At 39.7% G+C, this 18,979-nt stretch overlaps 2 protein-coding genes and 1 long non-coding RNA gene across 18 annotated transcripts in view; 2 read left to right on the top strand and 1 right to left on the bottom strand.

The window, feature by feature from the left end:
• Positions 1 to 18,979, top strand: part of CCDC146 (coiled-coil domain containing 146) — a 245,750-nt gene that overhangs the window by 191,070 nt on the left and 35,701 nt on the right. The gene's annotated exons all lie outside the window — the stretch shown is intronic.
• On the top strand, positions 9,473 to 13,191 carry LOC141409910 (uncharacterized). Its single transcript, XR_012432755.1, has 2 exons — positions 9,473 to 9,678; positions 10,239 to 13,191. It is a non-coding gene; the product is annotated as an uncharacterized lncRNA (long non-coding RNA).
• GSAP (gamma-secretase activating protein) overlaps positions 13,518 to 18,979 on the bottom strand; it is a 104,947-nt gene continuing 99,485 nt past the window's right edge. For all 16 annotated transcript variants that reach the window (XR_012432746.1, XR_012432747.1, XR_012432749.1 and 13 more), the window contains 5 exons: positions 17,067 to 17,186; positions 16,190 to 16,251; positions 14,898 to 14,999; positions 14,638 to 14,737; positions 13,518 to 14,206 (listed from right to left, as the gene is read on the bottom strand). Coding sequence is in view for 12 of the 16 variants with exons in the window: in XM_045387560.2 (XP_045243495.2) it covers positions 14,115 to 14,206; positions 14,638 to 14,737; positions 14,898 to 14,999; positions 16,190 to 16,251; positions 17,067 to 17,186 (476 nt within the window). In the remaining 4 variants the exon portion in view is untranslated. The remainder of the gene's footprint in view (positions 14,207 to 14,637; positions 14,738 to 14,897; positions 15,000 to 16,189; positions 16,252 to 17,066; positions 17,187 to 18,979) is intronic.

The raw sequence follows: 18,979 nt of genomic DNA, 5'->3' as shown, positions 1-18,979 counted from the left end.
TTTTTGGTCCTATATTTAGGTCTTTGATAATTTTGAGTTGATTTTTAAATAGGGTCAGAGGTAGGGGACTAGTTTCATTCTTCTGTATAAGGACCTCCAGTTTCCCCAGTACCATTTATTGTAGAGACTGTCCTTTTCCCAATGAGTATTCTTAGCACCTTTGTCAAAAATCAGTTGTCTATAGATATGTGGATGAATTTCTTGATTCTCTATTTTGTTCCATTGGTCTATGTATCTGTTTTTATCCCAGTGTCATGCTGTTTTGGTTACTAGAGCTTTGTAGTATATTTGAAATGTGGTAGTGTGATACCTCCAGCTTTGTTCATTTTGTTCAGGATTGCTTTGGCGATTTGGGGTCTTTTGTGGTTATATACAAATTTTAGGATTGTTTTTCTTATTTCTCTGAAGAATGCCATTAGTTTTTTGATAGTGACTGCAATCTATCTGTTGATTGCTTTGGGTAGTATTGTTGTTTTGTTTTATTTTATTTTATTTATTTTGGGAGACAGAGTCTCACTCTATCACCCAGGCTGGAGTGCAGTGACACGATCTTGGCTCACTACAGCCTCCACCTCCAGGGCTCAAGTGATCCTCCCACCTCAGCCTCCTGAGTAGCTGGGACTACAGGTGCACACCACCACACCCAGCTAATACTTTTATTTGTTGTAGAGATGGAGTCTCACTGTATGACCTAGGCTGCTTTCAAACTCCTGGCCTCACGCAATCCTCCTGCCTCAGCCTCCAAAATGTGCTAGGATTATAAGTATGAGCCACCACACCAAGCCAGAATGGCTATTATTAAAAAGTCACACACACAAAAAAGATGTTGGTAAGGTTGCAGGAAAAAGGGAATGCTTAACACTGCTGGTGGGAATGTCAAATTAGTTCAGCCACTTCGGAAAGAATTAAAAACAGAACTACCATTTAACCCAGCAATCCCATTACTGGGTATATACCCAAGGAAAATAAATTGTTCTACTAAAAGCACATGTGCACTTGTACATTCATCAAAGCACTATTCACAATAGCAAAGACATGGAATCAACCTAGATGCCCATTAACACTGGACTGGATAAAGAAAATGTGATACATATACACCATAGAATACAGCCATAAAAAAGGAATAAAATCACATTCTTTGCAGCAACATGGATACAATTGGAGGCCACTGACCTAAGCAAATTGACACAGGAGCAGAAAACCAAATACTATATGTTCTCACTTAAAAGTGGCAGCTAAACAATGAGTACACATGGATATAAAGGTGGAAGCAACAGACTATTAGGGAGAAGAGGGAGGGAGGTGGGGAGAGTTGAAAAACTACCTGTTGGGTACTATGCCCACTACCTGGATGACAGGATCATTTGTACCTCAAACTTCAGCATTACATGATTTACCCATGTAAGAAAAAAATCTTCTTTAAAGGTTCAGTAGAATTCAGCAAGGATACCATCTGGATTTTTCTTTGTTGGAAGACTACTTTATTTTATTTTACATTTTATTTTATATATTTTATTTTATTTTATTGTTTTGAGACAGAGTCTTGCTCTGTCACCTAGACTGTAGTGCAGTGGCCAAATCTTGGCTCACTGTAACCTCTGCCTCCCAGGTTCAAGTGATTCTCCTGCCTCAGCCTCCCAAGTAGCTGGGATTATAAGCATGCACTACCATGCCTGGCTAATTTTTGGAATTTTTAGTAGAGACGGGGTTTTGCCAGGCTGTTCTCAAACTCCTGGCCCTGAATGATCCACATGCCTTGGCCTCCCAAGGTGCTGGGATTACAGGTGTGGAAGACGTTTTATTACTGATTTAATCTAATTGCTTTGTATTGATCTGTTCAGGTTTTCTAGTTCTTCCCTATTCAACCTTGGCAGATTGTATATGTCAAAGAGTTTATTCACTTCCTCTAGGTTTTCTAACTTGACATACAGTAATTCAAAGTACCCTGGAATTATTTTTTGTATCTGTTGGGACATCCCCTTTTTTGCTCTTGATTTCATTTATTTGGGTCTTCTCTCTTTTTTCCTTAGTCTAGTTAATGGTTTGTTGAATGTGTTTATTTTTTTTCAGAAAACCCACTTTTTGTTTTGTTGATCTTTTGTATTTTTTTTTACTCTCAATTTCATTTATTTCTGCTGTAATCTTTATTATTTGTGTCTCCTACAATTTTGACTTTGATTTGTTCTTGATTTTCTAATTGCTTGAGGTATATCATTAGGTTATCTGAAATCTAGTTTTTTCATGTAAGCATTTGTTGCTATAAACTTGCCTCTCACTACTGCTTTTGCTGTGTCCCATACGTTTTGGCATGTTGTGTTTCCATTTTCATTTGTTCCAAGGAATTTTTAAATTTCTTCCTTAATTTCTTATTCATTTTGGTCATTCAGGAGCATGTTGTTTAATTTCCATGTATTTGTATAGTTTCAAATGTTCTCATTATTTATTTCTAATTTTATTCCATTATGGTCAGATATTTGATAGATTTTGATTTAAAAAATAAATTTGGAGGCCGAGCGCAGTGACTCATGCCTGTAATCCCAGCACTTTGGGAGGCCGAGGCGGGCGGATCACTTGAGGTCAAGAGTTTGAGACCAGCCTGGCCAACATGGTGAAACCCTGTCTCTACTAAAAATATAAAAATTTGCTGGCCATGGTGGCACATGCCTGTAGTTTCAGCTACTTGGGAGGCTGAGGCAGGAGAATGGCTTGAACCCAGGTGGCAAAGGTTGCAGTGAGCCAAGATTGCACTATTGTACTCCAGCCTGGGCAACAGAGTGAGACTCCATCTGAAAAAAAAAAATTTTTTTTTGAGACTTGTTTTATTTCTAACCTATGGTCAGTCCTGAAGAATGTTTCATGTGCTGATGAAAAGAACATGTATCCTGCATTTCACCTGTTGGGTGAAATGTTCTGTAAATGTCTGTTAGGTCCATTTGGTGCATGGTATGGTTTAAATCCAATTTTTCTTTGTTGATTTTCTATATAGATTATTTGTTTAGTGCTGAGAATGAGGTGTTGAAATCTGCAACTATTTTTGCACTGGGGTCTATCACTCCCTTTAGCTCTAATATTTGCTTTATATATCTGAGTGCTCTGGTGTTGGGTGCATATATATTTATAATTGTTTTATTGCTGAGTTGATCCCTTTATTAGTATATAATGGTCTTCTCTGTCTCTTTTTAGAGCTTTTGACTTGAAGTTTGTCTTGTCTCATATAAATATAGCTACTCCTGCTCACTTTTGGTTTTCATGTGCTTGAAATATCTTTTTCTATCCCTTCACTTTCAGTCTATGTGTGACTTTACAAGTGAGGTGAGTTTCTTGTAGGCAGCATACAGTTAGGTCTTAGTTTTCTTTAATCCAATCAGCCACTTGATATAATTTATTTTTTAAGTATAATTTTATTTAATTTTTCCATAAGTTATTGGGTTACAAATGGTATTTGGTTATAGGAATAAGTTCTTTAGTGGTGATTTGTGAGATCCTGGTGCACCCATCACCCAAGCAGTATACACTGCACCATATATGTTGACTTTTATTCCTTGCCCCCTCCCACTCCCCCCCGAAGTCACCTAAGTCCATTGTATCATTCTTATGCCTTTGTGTCCTCATAGCTTAGTTCCCACATATCATTGAGAACATATGATGTTTGGTTTTCCATTCCTGAGTAACTTCACTTAGAATAATAGTTTCAAGTCTCATCCAGGTCATTGCAAATGCTGTTAATTCATTCCCTTTTATGACTGAGTAGTATTCCGTGTGTGTGTGTGTGTGTGTCTATATATATGTATCACAGTTTCTTTATCCACTCATTGATTGATGGGCATTTGGGTTGGTTCCATGATTTTGCCATTGTGAATTGTGCTGCTATAAAAATGCATGTGCAAGTATCTTTTTCGAATAATGACTTTGTTTCCTCTACATAGATACCCAGTAGTGGGATTGTTGGATCAAATGGTAGTTCTGCTTTTAATTCTTTAAGGAATCTCCACACTGTTTTCCATAGTGGTTGTACTAGTTTACATTCCCACCAGCAGTGTAAGTGGGATTCCCTGATTGCCGAATCCATGCCAGCGTCTACTGTTTTTTTCTTTTTTTGATTATGGCCATTCTTTCAGCAGTAAGGTGGTATCGCATTGTGGTTTTGATTTGGATTTCTCTCATTATTAGTGATGTTGAGCATTTTTTCATATGTTTGTTGGCCATTTGTATATCTTCTTTTGAGAATTGTCTGTTCATGTCCTTAGCCTGCTTTTTGATGGGATTTTTTTTTCTTACTGATTTGTTTGAGTTTGTTGTAGATTCTAGTTATTGGTCCTTTGTCAGATGTATAGATTATGAAGATTTTCTCCCACTCTGTGGGTTGTCTGTTTACTCTGCTGACTGTTCCTTTTGCTGTGCAAAAGCTCTTTAGTTTAATTAGGTCCCAGTTATTTATCTTTGATTTTATTGCATTTTCTTTTGGGGTTTTGGTCATGAAATCCTTGCCTAAGCCAATGTCTAGAAGTGTTTTTCCAATGTTATGTTTTAGAATTTTTATAGTTTCAGGTCTTAAGTCCTTAATCCACTTTGAGTTGATTTTTGTATAAGGTGAGAAATGAAGATCCACTTTTATTCTCCTACATGTGGCTAGCCAATTATTCCAGCACTATTTGTTGAAAAGGGTGTCCTTTCCCCACTTTATGTTTTTGTTTGCTTTATCAAAGATCAGTTAGCTGTAAGTATTTGGGTTTATTTCTGTGTTCTCTGTTCTGTTCTATTGGTCTATGTGCCTATTTTTATGCCAGTACCATGGTGTTTTGGTGACTATGGCCTTATAATATAGTTTGAAATCAGGTAATATGATGCCTTCAGATTTGCTCTTTTTGCTTAGTCTTGCTTTGGCTATGCAGGCTCTTTTTTGGTTCTAGATGAATTTTAGAATTGTCTTTTCTAAGTCTGTGAACAATGATGGTAGTTTTTTGATGGGGATTGCATTGAATTTGTGGATTGCTTTTGGCAGTATGGTCATTTTCACAATATTGATTCTACCCATCCATGAGCATGGGATGTGTTTCCATTTGTTTGTATTGTCTATGATCTCTTTCAGCAGTGTTTTGCAGTTTTCCTTGTAGAAGTCTTTCGACTCCTTTGTTAGGTATATTCCTACGTTTTTTTTTTTTTTTTTTGCAGCTATTATAAAAGGGATTGAGTTCTCAATTTGATTCTCAGCTGGGTCACCATTGGTGTATAGAAGAGTTACTGATTTGTGTACATTAATCTTGTATCTGGAAACTTTGCTGAATTCTTTTATCAGTTCTAGGAGCTTTCTGGGGGAGTCTTTAGGGTTTTCAAGGTAAACAATCATATTGTCAGCAAACAGGGACAATTTGACTACCTCTTTATCGATTTGGATATCCTTTATTTCTTTTGCCTGATTGCTCTGGCTAGGACTTCCAGTACTGTGTTGAAGAGGAGTGGTGAGAGTGGGCATCCTTGTCTTGTTCCAGTTCTCAGAGGGAATGCTTTCAACTTTTCCCCATTCAGTATTATGTTGGTTGTGGGTTTGTCATAGATGGCTTTTATTACATTAAGGTATGTCCCTTGTATGCCGATTTTGCTAAGGATATTAATCATAAAGCGATGTTGGATTCTGTCAAATGCTTTTTCTGCACCTATTGAGATGATCATGTAATTTTTGTTTTTAATTCTGTTTATGTGGTTTATCACATTTACTGGCTTGCGTATGTTAAACCATCCCTGCAAACCTGGTATGAAACCTACTTGATTATGGTGGATTCTCTTTTTGATATCTTGTGGATTCAGTTAGCTAGTATTTTGTTAAGGATTTTAGCATCTATGTTCATCAAGGATATTGGTCTGTAGTTTTCTGTTTTGGTTGTGTCTTTTCCTGGTTTTGGTATTAGGGCGATGTTGGCTTCATAGAATGGATTAGGGAGGGTTCCTTCTTTCTCTAGCCTATGGAATACTGTCAAAAGGATTGGTACCAATTCTTCTCTGAATGTCTGGTAGAATTCTGCTGTGAATCCATCTGGTACTGGACTTTTTTGTGGGGGTAATTTTTTTGACAGAGTTTCACTCTTGTCCAGGCTGGAGTGCAGTGGTGTGATCTCAGCTCACTGCAACTTCCGCCTCCTGGGTTCAAGTGATTCTCCTGCCTGAGCCTCCAGAGTAGCTGGGACTACAGCATGCACCACAACACTTGGTTAATGTTTGTGTATTTAGTAGAGACAGAGTTTTGCCACATTGGCCAGGCTGGTCTCAAACTCCTGACCTCAAGTGATCCACCCGCCTCGGCCTCCCAAAGTGCTGGGATTACAGGCATGAGCCACCGCGCCCGGCCTTTTGTTGGTAATGTTTAAACTACCGTTTCCATCTTGCTGCTTGTTATTGGTCTGTTCAGGGTGTCTAATTCTTCCTGATTTAAGCTAAGAAGGTTGTATTTTTCCAAGAATTTATCCATCTCTTCTATGTTTTCTAGTTTATGTGCATAAAGGCGTTCATATTAGCCTTGAACGATCTTTTGTACTTCAGTGGTGTAAGTTGTAATATCTCCTTTTCGTTTCTCAGTGTGAGGTTATTTGGATTTTCTCTCTTCTTTTCTTGGTTAATCTTGCTAATGGCCTATCAATTTTATTTACCTTTTCAAAGAAACAACTTTTTGTTTCATTTACCTTTTGTATTTTTGTTTGTTTCAATTTGTTTAGTTCTGCTCTGATCTTGGTTATTTCCTTTCTTCTGCTGGATTTGGGTTTGGCTTGTTCTTGTTTCTCTAGATCTTTGAAGTGTGAACTTAGATTGTCTGTGCTCTTTCAGACTTTCTGATATAGGCGTTTAGGGCTATGAACTTTGCTCTTACTATACCTTAGGTGTATTCCAGAGGTTTTGATAGGTTGTGTCATTTATTGTCATTCAGTTTGAAGAATTTTTTATTTTCCATGTTGATTGTTTTTGACCCAATGCTCATTCAGGAGCAGGTTATTTAATTTCCATGTATTTGCATGGTTTTGAAGGTTCCTTTTGGAACTGATTTCCAGTTTTATTTCACTGTGGTCTAAGAGAGTGCTTGATATAACTTAAATTTTCTTAAATGTATTGAGGCTTGTTTTATGGCCTATCATATGGTCTATCTTGGAGAAAGTTCCATGCACTATTGAATAGAATGTGTATTCTGTGGCTGTTAGACGAAATGTTCTGTATGTATCTGTTAAGTCCATTTGTTCCAGGGTATAGTTAAAACGCATTGTTTCTTTGTTGACCTTCTGTCTTGTTGACCTCCCTAAGTGCTGTCAGTGGAGTTTTGCAAGTCCCCCACTATTATGGTGTTTCTGTCTATCTCATTTCTTAGGCCTATTAGTATTGTTTTATAAATTTGGGAGCTCCAGTGTTAGGTGCATATATGTTTAGGAAGTGGAGCATTTAGGCCATTTAGATTCAATGTTAGTATTGAAATGTGAGGTACCATGTGAGGTATCATGCTCTTTGTTGCCTGTGTACTTTTGGAAATTTTTGTTATTTTTTTTAACTTGTATTTTTGTTTTATAAGTCTTGTGTGATTTATGCTTTAATGAGATTGTGTTTTGATGTGTTTCTAGGATTTGTTTCAAGATTTAGAGCTTTTAGCAGTTCTGGTAGTGGTGGCTTGGTAATGGTGAATTTGATCAGCATTTGTTTGTCTGAAAATATCTTTCCTTCATATGTGATGCTTAGGTTTGCTGGATACCAAATTCTTGGCTGATATTTGTTTTGCTTGAGGAGGTTGAAGACAAGACCCCCAATCCCTTCTAGCTTGTGGGGTTTCTGCTGAGAAGTCTGCTGTTAAATCTGATAGGTTTTCCTTTCTAGGTTACCTGGTGCTTCTCTCTCACAGCTCTTAAGATTCTTTCCTTTGTCTTAACTTTGGATAACCTGATGGCAATGTGCCTAGGCAAAGATCTTTTTGTGATGTATTTCCCAGGTGTTCATTGTGCTTCTTGTGTTTGCCTGTCTAGGTCTCTAGCAAGGTCAGGGAAATTTTCCTCGATTATTCCCCTAAATACGTTTTCCAAGCTTTTAGAATTGTTTTCTTTCTCAGGAACACTGATCATTCTTAAGTTTGGTTGTTTAACATCATTCCAGACTTCTTGGAGGCTTTGTTCATATTTTATTTTTTTGTCTTCATTGGATTGGGTTAATTTGAAGACCTTGTCTTTGAGCTCTGAATTTCTTTCTTCTACTTGTTCAATTCTATTGCTGAGACTTTCCAAAGCATTTTGCATTTCTGAAAGTGTGTCCAAAGTTTCCTGAATTTTGTTTTTTCTTTAAGCTGTCTATTTCTTTGAATATTTCTCCCTTCACTTCTTGTATCATTTTTTGGATTTCCTTGCATTGGACTTCACCTTTCTCTGATCCTTCCCTGATTAGCTTAATAACTAACCTCCTGAATTCTTTTTCAGGTAAATCAGGTATTTCTTCTTGGTCTGGATCCATTGCTGGTGAACTAATGTGATTTTGGGGGGGTGTTGACCAGTCTTGTTTTGTCATATTACTAGGGTTGGTTTTCTGGTTCCTTCTCATTTGGGTAGGCTCTGTCAGAGAGAAGGTCTAAGGCTGAAGGCTATTGTTCAAATTTTTTTTGTCCCACAGGGTGTTCCCTTGATGTAGTACTCTCTGCCTTTTCCTGTGGATGTGGCTTCCTGTGAGCCGAACCACAGTGACTGTTGTCTCTCTTTTGGGTCTAGCCACCCAGCTAATCTACCTGGCTCCAGGCTGGTACTGAGGGTTGTCTACAGAGTCCTGTGATGTGAACCATCTATGGGTCTTTTAGCCATGGTTACCAGTGCCTGTTCTGGTGGAGGTGGCATAGGGTGCAGTGGACTCCATGGGGGTCCTTAGCTTTGGTGGCTTAATGCTCTATTTTTGTGCTGGTTGGCCTCCTCCCACCAGAAAGAGATAGCACTTTCCAGAAAGCATTAGCTATAGTAGTGTGGAGAGGAACCAGAGGTGGCTGTGGCCCTAGAACTCCCAAGATTATATGTCCTTTGCCTTCCACTACCAGGGTGGGTAGGGAAGGACTATCAGATGGGGATGGGGCTAGGTGTGTCTAAGCTCAGACTCTCCTTGGGCAGGTCTTGCTGCAGCTGCTGTGGTGGAGGGGGTTGAGATTCCCAGGTCACTGGATTTGCCTACGTAGGAGGATTACGGCTGCCTCTGCTGAGTCATGCAGGTTGTCAGGGAAGTGAAGGAAAGCCAGCAGTCACAGGCCTCACCCAGCTCCCATACAAACTGAAAGGCTAGTCTCACTCCCACGGTGCCACCCACAATAGCCCAAAGTCTTGTTTCCAGGCGGAGGGCAAGTTGGGCTTGAAAACTTGCCCAAGGCTTTCCGCCTCCCAGCTGCAAAAGAAAAGGGCTTTAGTTCTTTCCCCACCTGTGAAGTCTGCAAGCCGGTTTCGCACTCTCCCCAAATTCTGGCCAGGAGGCTTCTGGCCCCGTTCAAATTGTTACAAAGTTCAGCTAGAGAAGTCCTTCTCCCTGTGGAGTCTTACCCCCTGCTCCTCTGGCCGCCCTCCTGATGGATCCCTGTGGTGCCAGGCAGGAATGGGCTGCTTGGGGATCCAGCGAGCTCCCAGTGCCTTTCTGCTACTTCCTCTACCCCTGTATTTCACTCAGCGCGACTCTAACTTGTCTCAGTTCCAGGTAAGGTCGGGAACTTCTCCCACAGACAGACATTCAGCTTCTCCAGTGGGGGTGTGTGTCTGGGAGAGGAGGGTCTCCGTTTCCCACTTCCACGATTGGGGCACTCACAGTATTTGGGGTGTCTCCCAGGTCCTGCAGGAGCAGTCTGCTTCCTTCAGAGGATCTGTGGGTCCTCTCAGGATTGATGGTCTGTTCTTGTAGTCGATCTGAAGCTAATATTCATAATGCAAGCCTCTGCATGCTTCTCTTCTGGAGCTGCAATCTAGTCCTGCATCCCATCTGCCATGATCCACCCACTGAGTCTACATATTTTAAGTGGGGGATTTAATCCATTTACATTTTAGGTTATTATTGACAGGTGAGGACTTACTCCTGTCATTTTATTGATTGTTTTCTGGTTGTTTTATTTATTCTTTGTCCCTTCCTCTTATTTAGTTTTGTGGGTAGATGGTTTTCTGTAGTAATAAGGTTTGAGTCCTTTATTTTTGTGTATTGGCTCTATGGATGAGTTTGCCAGTTTTGCATGTTTTTAATTTTTTTTTTTTTTTTTTTTCCTGTAGAGACAGAGTCTCACTATGTTTTGCAGGCCAGCCTTGAACTTGTGGCTTCAAGCGATCCTCCCCACCTCAGGCTTTCAAAGTGCTAAGATTACAGGTGTGAGCAACCATGTCCAGCCAGTTTCACATATTTTCATGAGGATGGTGATTGTCTTTTCACTTCCAGATGTAAGACTCCCTTGAGTATTTCTTATGGGATTTCATGTAAGGCCTGTCTAGTGGTGATAGATGTCCTTAGTTTTAGTTTGTCTGTGAAATATTTTATTTCTCCTTCATTTGTGGAGGATAGCTTTTCTAGACATAATATTGTTGGCTTTTTTTTTTCCTTTCAGTACTTTGATGATATCAACCCATTCTCTCCTAGTCTGTAAGTTTTATGCTGAGCAATCTGCTATTAATCTAATGGGGTTTACCTTATATGTGACTTGACATTTTTTTCTTGCTGCTTTTAGCATTCTTTATTGTTGCCTTTTGATAATTTGACTACAATGTGCCTTGGAGATGACTTGTTTGGCTTGAATCTATTTGTGGTTCTTTTAGCTTCCTGGACCTGGATGTCCACCCTTCCCTCATGACTTGTGAAGTTTTCTATTCATTACATATGTTTCCCTCATCTTTTCCCTTCTCTTCTCCTTTTGGAATGCCCATAATATGATTACTTGTTCACTTAATAGTTTTCCATAAATCCTATAGGCTTTCTTCATTCCTTTTTATTCTTTTTACTTTGTCTGCCTATATTATTTCAAAATACTTGAAGTTTAGAGATTCTTTCTTCTGCTTGGTTTAGTCTTGTTGCAGCCCTCAATTGTGTTTTTCATTCATTGAATCCTTCAACTGTAGGATTTGTTTGGTTCTTTGTTGGATTTCTCATTCAAATCATGAATTGTTTTCCTGATTTTGTTGAATTATGTATCTGTATTCTCTTGAATCTGAGTTTCCTTAGGATTATTATTTTGATTTTTTGGCATTTCCTATATTTTGTTATAATTGGGGTCTGTTACTGGAGAATTATTGTTTTCCTTTGAACGTGTCATGTTTCTTTACTTTTTCATGTTTGATATGTCCTTACATTGATTTCTATGCATCTGGTGGAAAAGTCAGCTCTTCCAATTTTATGGAGGTTTCATAGGGAAAGACTTATTTGTATAAATGAGTTGTGGGGTGTCAGTTCAGTGGAGTGCATTGGCCTTCATTCTAGCTGGAAGGAGACTAGTGTGCTATCTTTAAAGTTTCTTCAGCTGCAATCCACACTAGTGATGTTTCTCAGTGGCCTAGATTGAGAAAGTATGTGGCAACTGGGGTGGGCTCACCAGGCTATTTTTCAAGTTGAGGGCAGATGCCTGCACATGGTGGATCAGTCAGCTTGGAGTCTGGCTTGCTGGAGTTGAAGCCACGGAGCTTTTACTTTGGCTAGGAACATGGGCATGTGGTTGCTCAGCCTAGGGACGTGTCTGCCAAGGGCAGCCCATGGTGCTGTTTCTCACGCCCAGAATGCAGGCACAAGGCTGCATGGCTGGCCTAGGGGCACATTTGCTGATAGTGGCCCACAGGGCTGTTTATCATCAGGCCTAGGGCACAGGTGCAAGTCTGCTTGGCAGGCCAGAACATGTGCCTATGAGAAGCATCCTATGGGGCTGTTTTTCAGGCCTGGTATGCAGACGCACAGCTGGTCAGCTGGCCTGGAGGCATGTTTGGTAGGGACACCTCACAGGGCTGTTTCTCAGGCCTGGGACATGGTCATACAGCATCTCAGCTAGCCTGGGTATGTGTCTGCTGAGGGTGGTCCACAGGACTGTTTCTCTGGCTCAGGACACAGGCACATAGGTGCTCAGCCAGCCTGGGAGCAGCCCATGGAGCTGCTTCTCAAGCCCAGTATGTGGGTGCAAGGCTGCTCAGCTAGCCTGGGATCATGTCTATTAGGGGTAGCCCATGGGGCCATTTCTCAGGTCCAGTTCATGGGCACACAGCTGCTCAGCAGGCTTGGGGGGTATGTCTGCCAGGGGTGGGCACAGGGCTGTTTCTCAAGCCCATGACATGGCTGCATGACTGTTTAGCTGGGCCAGCGGTGTTTCTGGAGGGAAGGGGGTGAAAGTATCTTTATTTCATACTGGTAGCGTTATGAATTTTATTTTGCAACTCTGGGAGTGAGAAATATTCCATCCCTTTATTTTACTAAATTCATCTGTACAAGGTCCTAATCCTGCCAGATTTAAAAGAAATTTAATCTCTCTCAGCCTAAATCTAACCTGCTTGGTGAGTCATAAAGCAATTACTTGGAATTGCCTTTGAAAATAAGAAATACTGCATATTTAAACATAGTTCCTGTATTGTAGGAATTAGTAACCTCATTAGGGATTCAAAAATACACACATAGGAAGTTTGAGCAACCTAAGAATAGAAAAATAACATCACAAAGGGAGGGATACTTAAATATTACAATGCATGATACTGGCTCAGAAGGAAGATGCCACCAGGTGCTAGAATGGCCTGGATCACAGAACTGTTTATCTGACTCGTAAGCATGAATAAGATTTTAACAGACGAGAAGGGAATCCAGGTGTGCAAAATAACCTAAAGCGAGGCTTGGAACTAAGACAAGAATTGTGTTCAAGGCCCAATGAACTGACCTGGCTGGAAGAAAATGTTCATATTGTATAAGGCAGGAATTTGGGATACTTTGCATGTCAAGGAGTTTGAATTTTATCCTATAATGAATGGCAAGTTATTAAAAGATTATGAGCAGAGTGACCAGATCAAACTAGTGTTTTTCTCAAATATATTTAAGATAAATTTAGACCTTAGGGAGCAGCTAGAACAATCCAGGTATGCAAAGAAATGAATGAAAGCAGGGATTGAAAGATAATGACCTTATCAAGAGAAAGAATCAGCATTGCATTGACTAGGCTCCAAGATTTTGAGCCTAGTCATTGGTGACCATGAAGTATTTGACCAAAAAGGGTAATTCTATAAGAGAGGACAATTTTTAGAACAAAATTATTTTAGACAGGAAGTTGAATGATCATACCAGCTAATGATATTTATAATCATTAAAATCTCAAGTTCAGTCTGAAGACAGAAAAGCAAAGGGTTGTGGGCTGACCTTGGGTTGCAACTGTATTTGTGGGTTAGAATGAAATCACTATAGAAAAGTGAAAAAAGGAAATGGTAGAATGAGTTAGGTGTCACATGGTGGCCTTTGAAAAAAAAAAAGTTCATAGACTCATGATTCTTGGCTTCAATAAAAAGGCTACATTCAAACAACAGGGAAAGTCAGGCCAAAACTTTGTTTTCAGGTTTTTTAATGACAAAATATTCCTAAATCAACGTTTTATAAATATAAAAAAATTAAATACATTTCATCTGAATTCACAAAGACAAACCCTGCTGTAAATACTAAGTACAAATTATTCTGTGCTGGACATGGCAAATCTGATTTAGTACAAACTCAGTTTTTAAAAGGAATCTCTTTCCAAATAGTGTTCTTACATAACATTTAATTTTCTTCTTCTTATTTCAATGACACACCTCGTTTTTGCTTTTCTAAGCACTGTTCCCTACATTTTTAAAGCATATTTTATTTCAGAGTGCAACTAGCTTGTGGCCTATTAAGCTACTAGGAAGAGCATAGTTTATGCCACTGTATGCCTTCTTAGACCATTTATCATTTCTCTACACTTGGTTGCTCAATGACTATTCAAAATTGGAATGTGATACAGCAGTTATAGTTCTGTCTGAACGTGTACCAACCTGAAACTCAAATGGCTGAACAATTTCTTAGTTTTGTTACCAATTTTAAATATTGCTAAAGGATTCTCAACAGGAGTAAGGTTAATGAGCAAGATTAAAATGGCAGCAGCAGATCCAATTGCGTTTTCTTTTTCATAAGCCTAAAAGCATTGTGGTGTGTTTCAGAGCTGCTTCCTCTACAAATTCTGCATCCACATTGTCATGTCCTTCAAAAGGATACAGGGCTGGAAAAACATGGGGAGGGGGCAGGGAAAAAGAGTTACTATGGGGCCATGAAACATTTATAACTTTGTGCTCACAGCTCATTAAAATTATAATTATATTTTAGTAAAATGATTTTTTTGAGAATGTGTTTTTAAATTTTATTAAACTTCAGCACCAAGAACATTTGCATCAACCAAATGGACTTTAAACCTCTTGACTCTTAAAACTTCAGAGGTGATTATATATTTGGTAATTTAGGTAGTAAATTGTGTACTGCTAATGTAAACCAACTGCTATAAGGGCCTACTTGTATGTAAAAGGATTTTGGAAAGAAAACAGTTCACAGAAGTGAATAGGGAAGGACTGATGTGTCAGTTCACAGAAGTGAATAGGGAAGGACTGATGTGTCAAGGGAAAAGTGGAAAGACCCTGAGAACAGGGAGTAAATTACCTTGATTGGAGGACTCTATATCTGTCAGAATTTCAATGAAGTAGTTCAGAGGCAGAAATTCTACACTGAACGATGACTTGTCAATCATAGAATTCCGAGGCTAAAAGGGAAACCACTTCAGGTGTAAGTTGGTTCTCCACAATAAGCACAATTTTAAAATAAAGTGATAAGAACTATAATTGCTGTCCATATAGATATGTTGTCACGGGCAAACAGGATCCTAAAAACATTTAGTTGGCTGTGCTTTCAGAGAAACTCACCTGTTTCTTATAGTTCTGAAGCAGTCGCGTCACGTGGTTCCGTGAAATGATGTTAGAACTCATAGGATGATCCCAAAGTCTACAAATCTTCTGACCAATAAGCTATTATGCAAATTGAAAAAAAGGTAGAGAATATACAGCACACTATATTAAGTAAACATACCTTATATCTATTCATAATTATAAAAGCATTATTCCAAAGTAGCTGGTTAGCCTAAGACAGGCCCTTGATGATAAGGACCCTTGGAGAAATGCCATGTTCCTATGAAGTTTCAATGAGGGAGTAAATACTCTCTCAAATGCTACATTGAGGAAAGTGGTTTATACACTGATGTTGCCAAACCCTTTTACTGAAATGGAGTTTATCCGCTGCTCTTCAAAACCAGAGATGGGCATGCCAACTCTGATGTTTTGACAGGAAACTAAGGGGTGTATGCATGTTTATATCAACTTCTCTGCCATTGTCTCACCTAGAAAATTTTAATTCCCTAAGAGTACTGGGGAAATAAACAGATTTGGAGACCAAACTAAATATTCAGCAATGTTCCCCAGAGAGATCTAGCTATGGAAAATATGCTTTGTTTTCTATTCTTGCCTTTGCTTCAGTAAGCCTGTGAGTGAGGGGGAAGGGCTACTACAGAGAAGGGCGATTAGGTCCAGAAAGACAACAGACAGCCGTTCATGAGAGGACAGTGCCAGAGGTGCAAGTGTGCAAGGCGTGTACACAGCAGATGGAGCTGGCTTCAGGTCAGGAAGTTTGCAGAGTTAGAGTCTCGAAAGACCCTGCTGTGGAATTTCATATTTTCATAGTATCTCTGACTCTGAGTGTTGATATTCCCTTGTGTTTCTCATTCTTCCTTTCACCCGGGAATGTCTTCCTACCATGGTAGAAATGCAGTAAGGGGAAATACCGTTCTAGAACCTTCTGTCCTCACCTGTGTTCAAATGTATCCAATTTAAATCTGTTTAAATGCAAAAGCACGTTTCCCCTCTCCCTCCCTCTCAGACTCAGATGTAAATATTAGTGTGGTTTCCTAAGAGGCGAAAATGGCTTAATGTTCTCACTGGACTGTGCCAAGGCAGTGCAGAGCCAGAGGAGCAAGTGCTTTGTAGGCCCAGTGGGAAACAGCTGACAGAGGGCTGGGGACGGGTGGGATTTCTTGGAAGCATTGAAAAGTGAAACGATTCAATTGACTTTAACCCAAAGCAAGTAAATGCTCTTCTTGCAAGAAGAAATTGAAGGAGGGTCATGCCAAAACTTAGGGAGAAAATAAAATGTAACTTAGGATTACCGGAGGAAGCCGCAAAATGATACTGAATTTCAGTTTTTCATTTTTCTCTGTATTGTCCAGATCTACAAAAAAGTTAGAGATTGGCAAATGAAACAAATACCTGTTTTGATACTTCAGCAAGTTAATATTAATACTTGAGTGGTTCATCTTGATAAGACATATCCCAACTGTGTAGTCTGAAGCTAATCTAACAGCATTTTGGAAATTTTACTCTGACTCTCTGAATAAAAAGGGATTTTTCTGTAACAGGCTGCCAGGTACAAAGCAATTTTATTGACTAACTTAAAACAGAAGGTACCTTGAGGAATGACAAATGCTTTCATATAAACAAAAATCATCTTAAAATACAATTGAATTGAGTGATTATACTACAGAATTTAAAGTTCAAATCCATATAAGCATTGCCCCTTTCAATAATTTTCCTTGCATTTCTAGTCTAACTTTGAAACGACAGCGTTAATAGCTGAAAGTAAGCCATTTCGTGACATTTTCTTGAGAAACGAGCCTGCAGAGGCTCCTAGCCTCAAGTGCCCTCTTGCACAGAAAAGGAATCTAATAGTTGTATGTGGATTGTAAAGTCCCTTAGGACCTCTTGAAGGGCTAAGACACTTTAAATGGGCCCAAAAGATGATTACAGGGAATGGATTGTGCTCACAGGACCAGCTGTATAATTTGTGGGGCTCAGCATAAAATGAACATGAGCAAGCCCTTGTTCAAATATTACTAAGAATTTCAAGATGTAATGCAGCATTAAACTGAAAAGGGGACTCTTAGTGCAGCCAGGCTCTTTGTGACTGCACAGGTTGCACGCCCAAGAAGCTAGCCTTGGCGGTGCTCTGACTGGAACTAGCACTCTGGCAAACTCAGGGCCTCTTACCTTTCATGAGCCTTACGACAGCTGTTTCAGTGAGAAGCAACACTCCACTGTCAATGCAATGCAGCAGGTTATGCAAAGGGAGACAGTGGACCCCGAGGATGGTGTGCAGAGTATGAAAACCTAGGATGAGAGATCCGGAGGGTAAACGCAGTCAGCCAACAGCTCCAGCAGCCCCCAGGGAATGGATTAGATCATGTTAATAAAGCACTTAGTTCAGTGCTTGGTGCCTGGAACCAACTAAATTTCTTGAAAACAAGGTCCAAGTTTCCTTCTCTGTATTATTCATAACTAAATATCATGCTGGGTCTATACTAAGTTTCTGGTAACTATACATTCCCTGCTCCTTGGGTCCATTCCTATGCAAAAAGAGAGCAAGGCCTGCTCAATGGTTTCACAGTTTGATATGTTTGTGATTCTACAGTAAGGTAGCGAAAGCATACAGAAGCACTTCAGACTTCATACGTCCAGACTAAAAGGTTGTTGGGATGAGGACCTTTTTGCTGAAGGGAAACAAATTTGGACCAGAAGAGAATAGTTTATATGGCTGATCTCTGGGTATGCCCCAGAGAAAGGCTTTTAGAGTCTACTTGGACTAAAGAATAGTAAAGAAAGAATTAAAACAATATGGCCAGATAGCAAATTTATAGGAATTCAGTGGAGAGGCAGGCATTCTCAAGCCTGTCTCATGGGTAGAGCTACCCTCAAAAACCCAGATCTCTAAGTATGCTACTATTGACAAAGATAAGAACATCATGCATGGGAGAAGGTATCAGACCAGGAGAGAATCAAAACAGCTCTCTTGGAAGTGATGGCATTTGTGGGGAGCTTCAAAGGATAGATGCAATTCCTATGAGTGGAAATGAGCGGGGACAGTAGAAAAAGCCAGGTTTGGCATGAGCAGCCCTAGGCCACAATCCTGCTCTATTACTCACCAGCTGCAGGCAACTAAGCCTTTCTGAGCCTCCATTTCTTCATCTCTAAAATGAAACCACCAGTACCTTTCCCACAGGCTGCTTTGAGAACTACAGCCAGGTCTATGAAGAGCCTAGCATGCAATATAACAATCGCAACCCATACTGGGCCTGTACCAAGGCTTTCAAACTGTGTACTGGCTCATCTGATCCTCATACAAAACTATGGGGTGGGAATTACTAGATTCCCACTTCATAAGTGGAAAAGCCAAAAGGCAAGATTCACAGGAGCTAGGAAACTTGCCCAGGATCCTATAAATAATAATGTGTAAGTTGAAATTGCATCAACTGTGTGAGTGTAGTGTAGGCTTTCAACCATAATATCACTGTTACTCAATAACTGGCAGCTGTGTTAATAGAACATGAACAGAGGGAAGATGAGAAAGCATAGGGCATATTCAGAAAATAGTAAATGGTCCAGGTGGGTTGGAATCATATTAGGAGAATGATTAAGAGGTAAGGTTGGAAAAGCTAATTTATTCAGCACATCCCTTCCACACACCTGGCAAGGGGCTAAAAGTACAAAAATAAGCAAAGCAGGCACAATTGCTGCTCCCATACACCTTACAGTCTGGTGGGGGAGACAATTACAAAAAACAGACATTTAAAAAAATGTGACCAGTTCTATGCTTGTGAGTGCAGGTGACAGAGGTTGAATGCTGAATGACAGAGATGTATTAATTTGAGAGACTGAGGAGGCAATGAAAGTTTTTAAGAGGGACAGAAAGAAGATTTACCATTGGGATATTAATATGGCAACAGGAAAGAATGAGTTGGAGTAACAGTTTGCTACAGAAGTTATGAAGACCTATAGAGAAGCTATTGCCTGAACATGGATCAGAGGTAACGGAGGCACTGAATCAGAGAGGCACGGTAACAGGCACAGGCTTCGCAACTGATTGAATGTGGGAATGACAGAAAAATCATAGCCAGCTCTTGGGA

Source organism: Macaca fascicularis, chromosome 3 (assembly GCF_037993035.2).
Source record: "Macaca fascicularis isolate 582-1 chromosome 3, T2T-MFA8v1.1".
NCBI lineage: Eukaryota > Metazoa > Chordata > Mammalia > Primates > Cercopithecidae > Macaca > Macaca fascicularis.
Note: the sequence above shows the minus strand (reverse complement) of the source record. Positions and strands in the feature narration are given on the sequence as shown.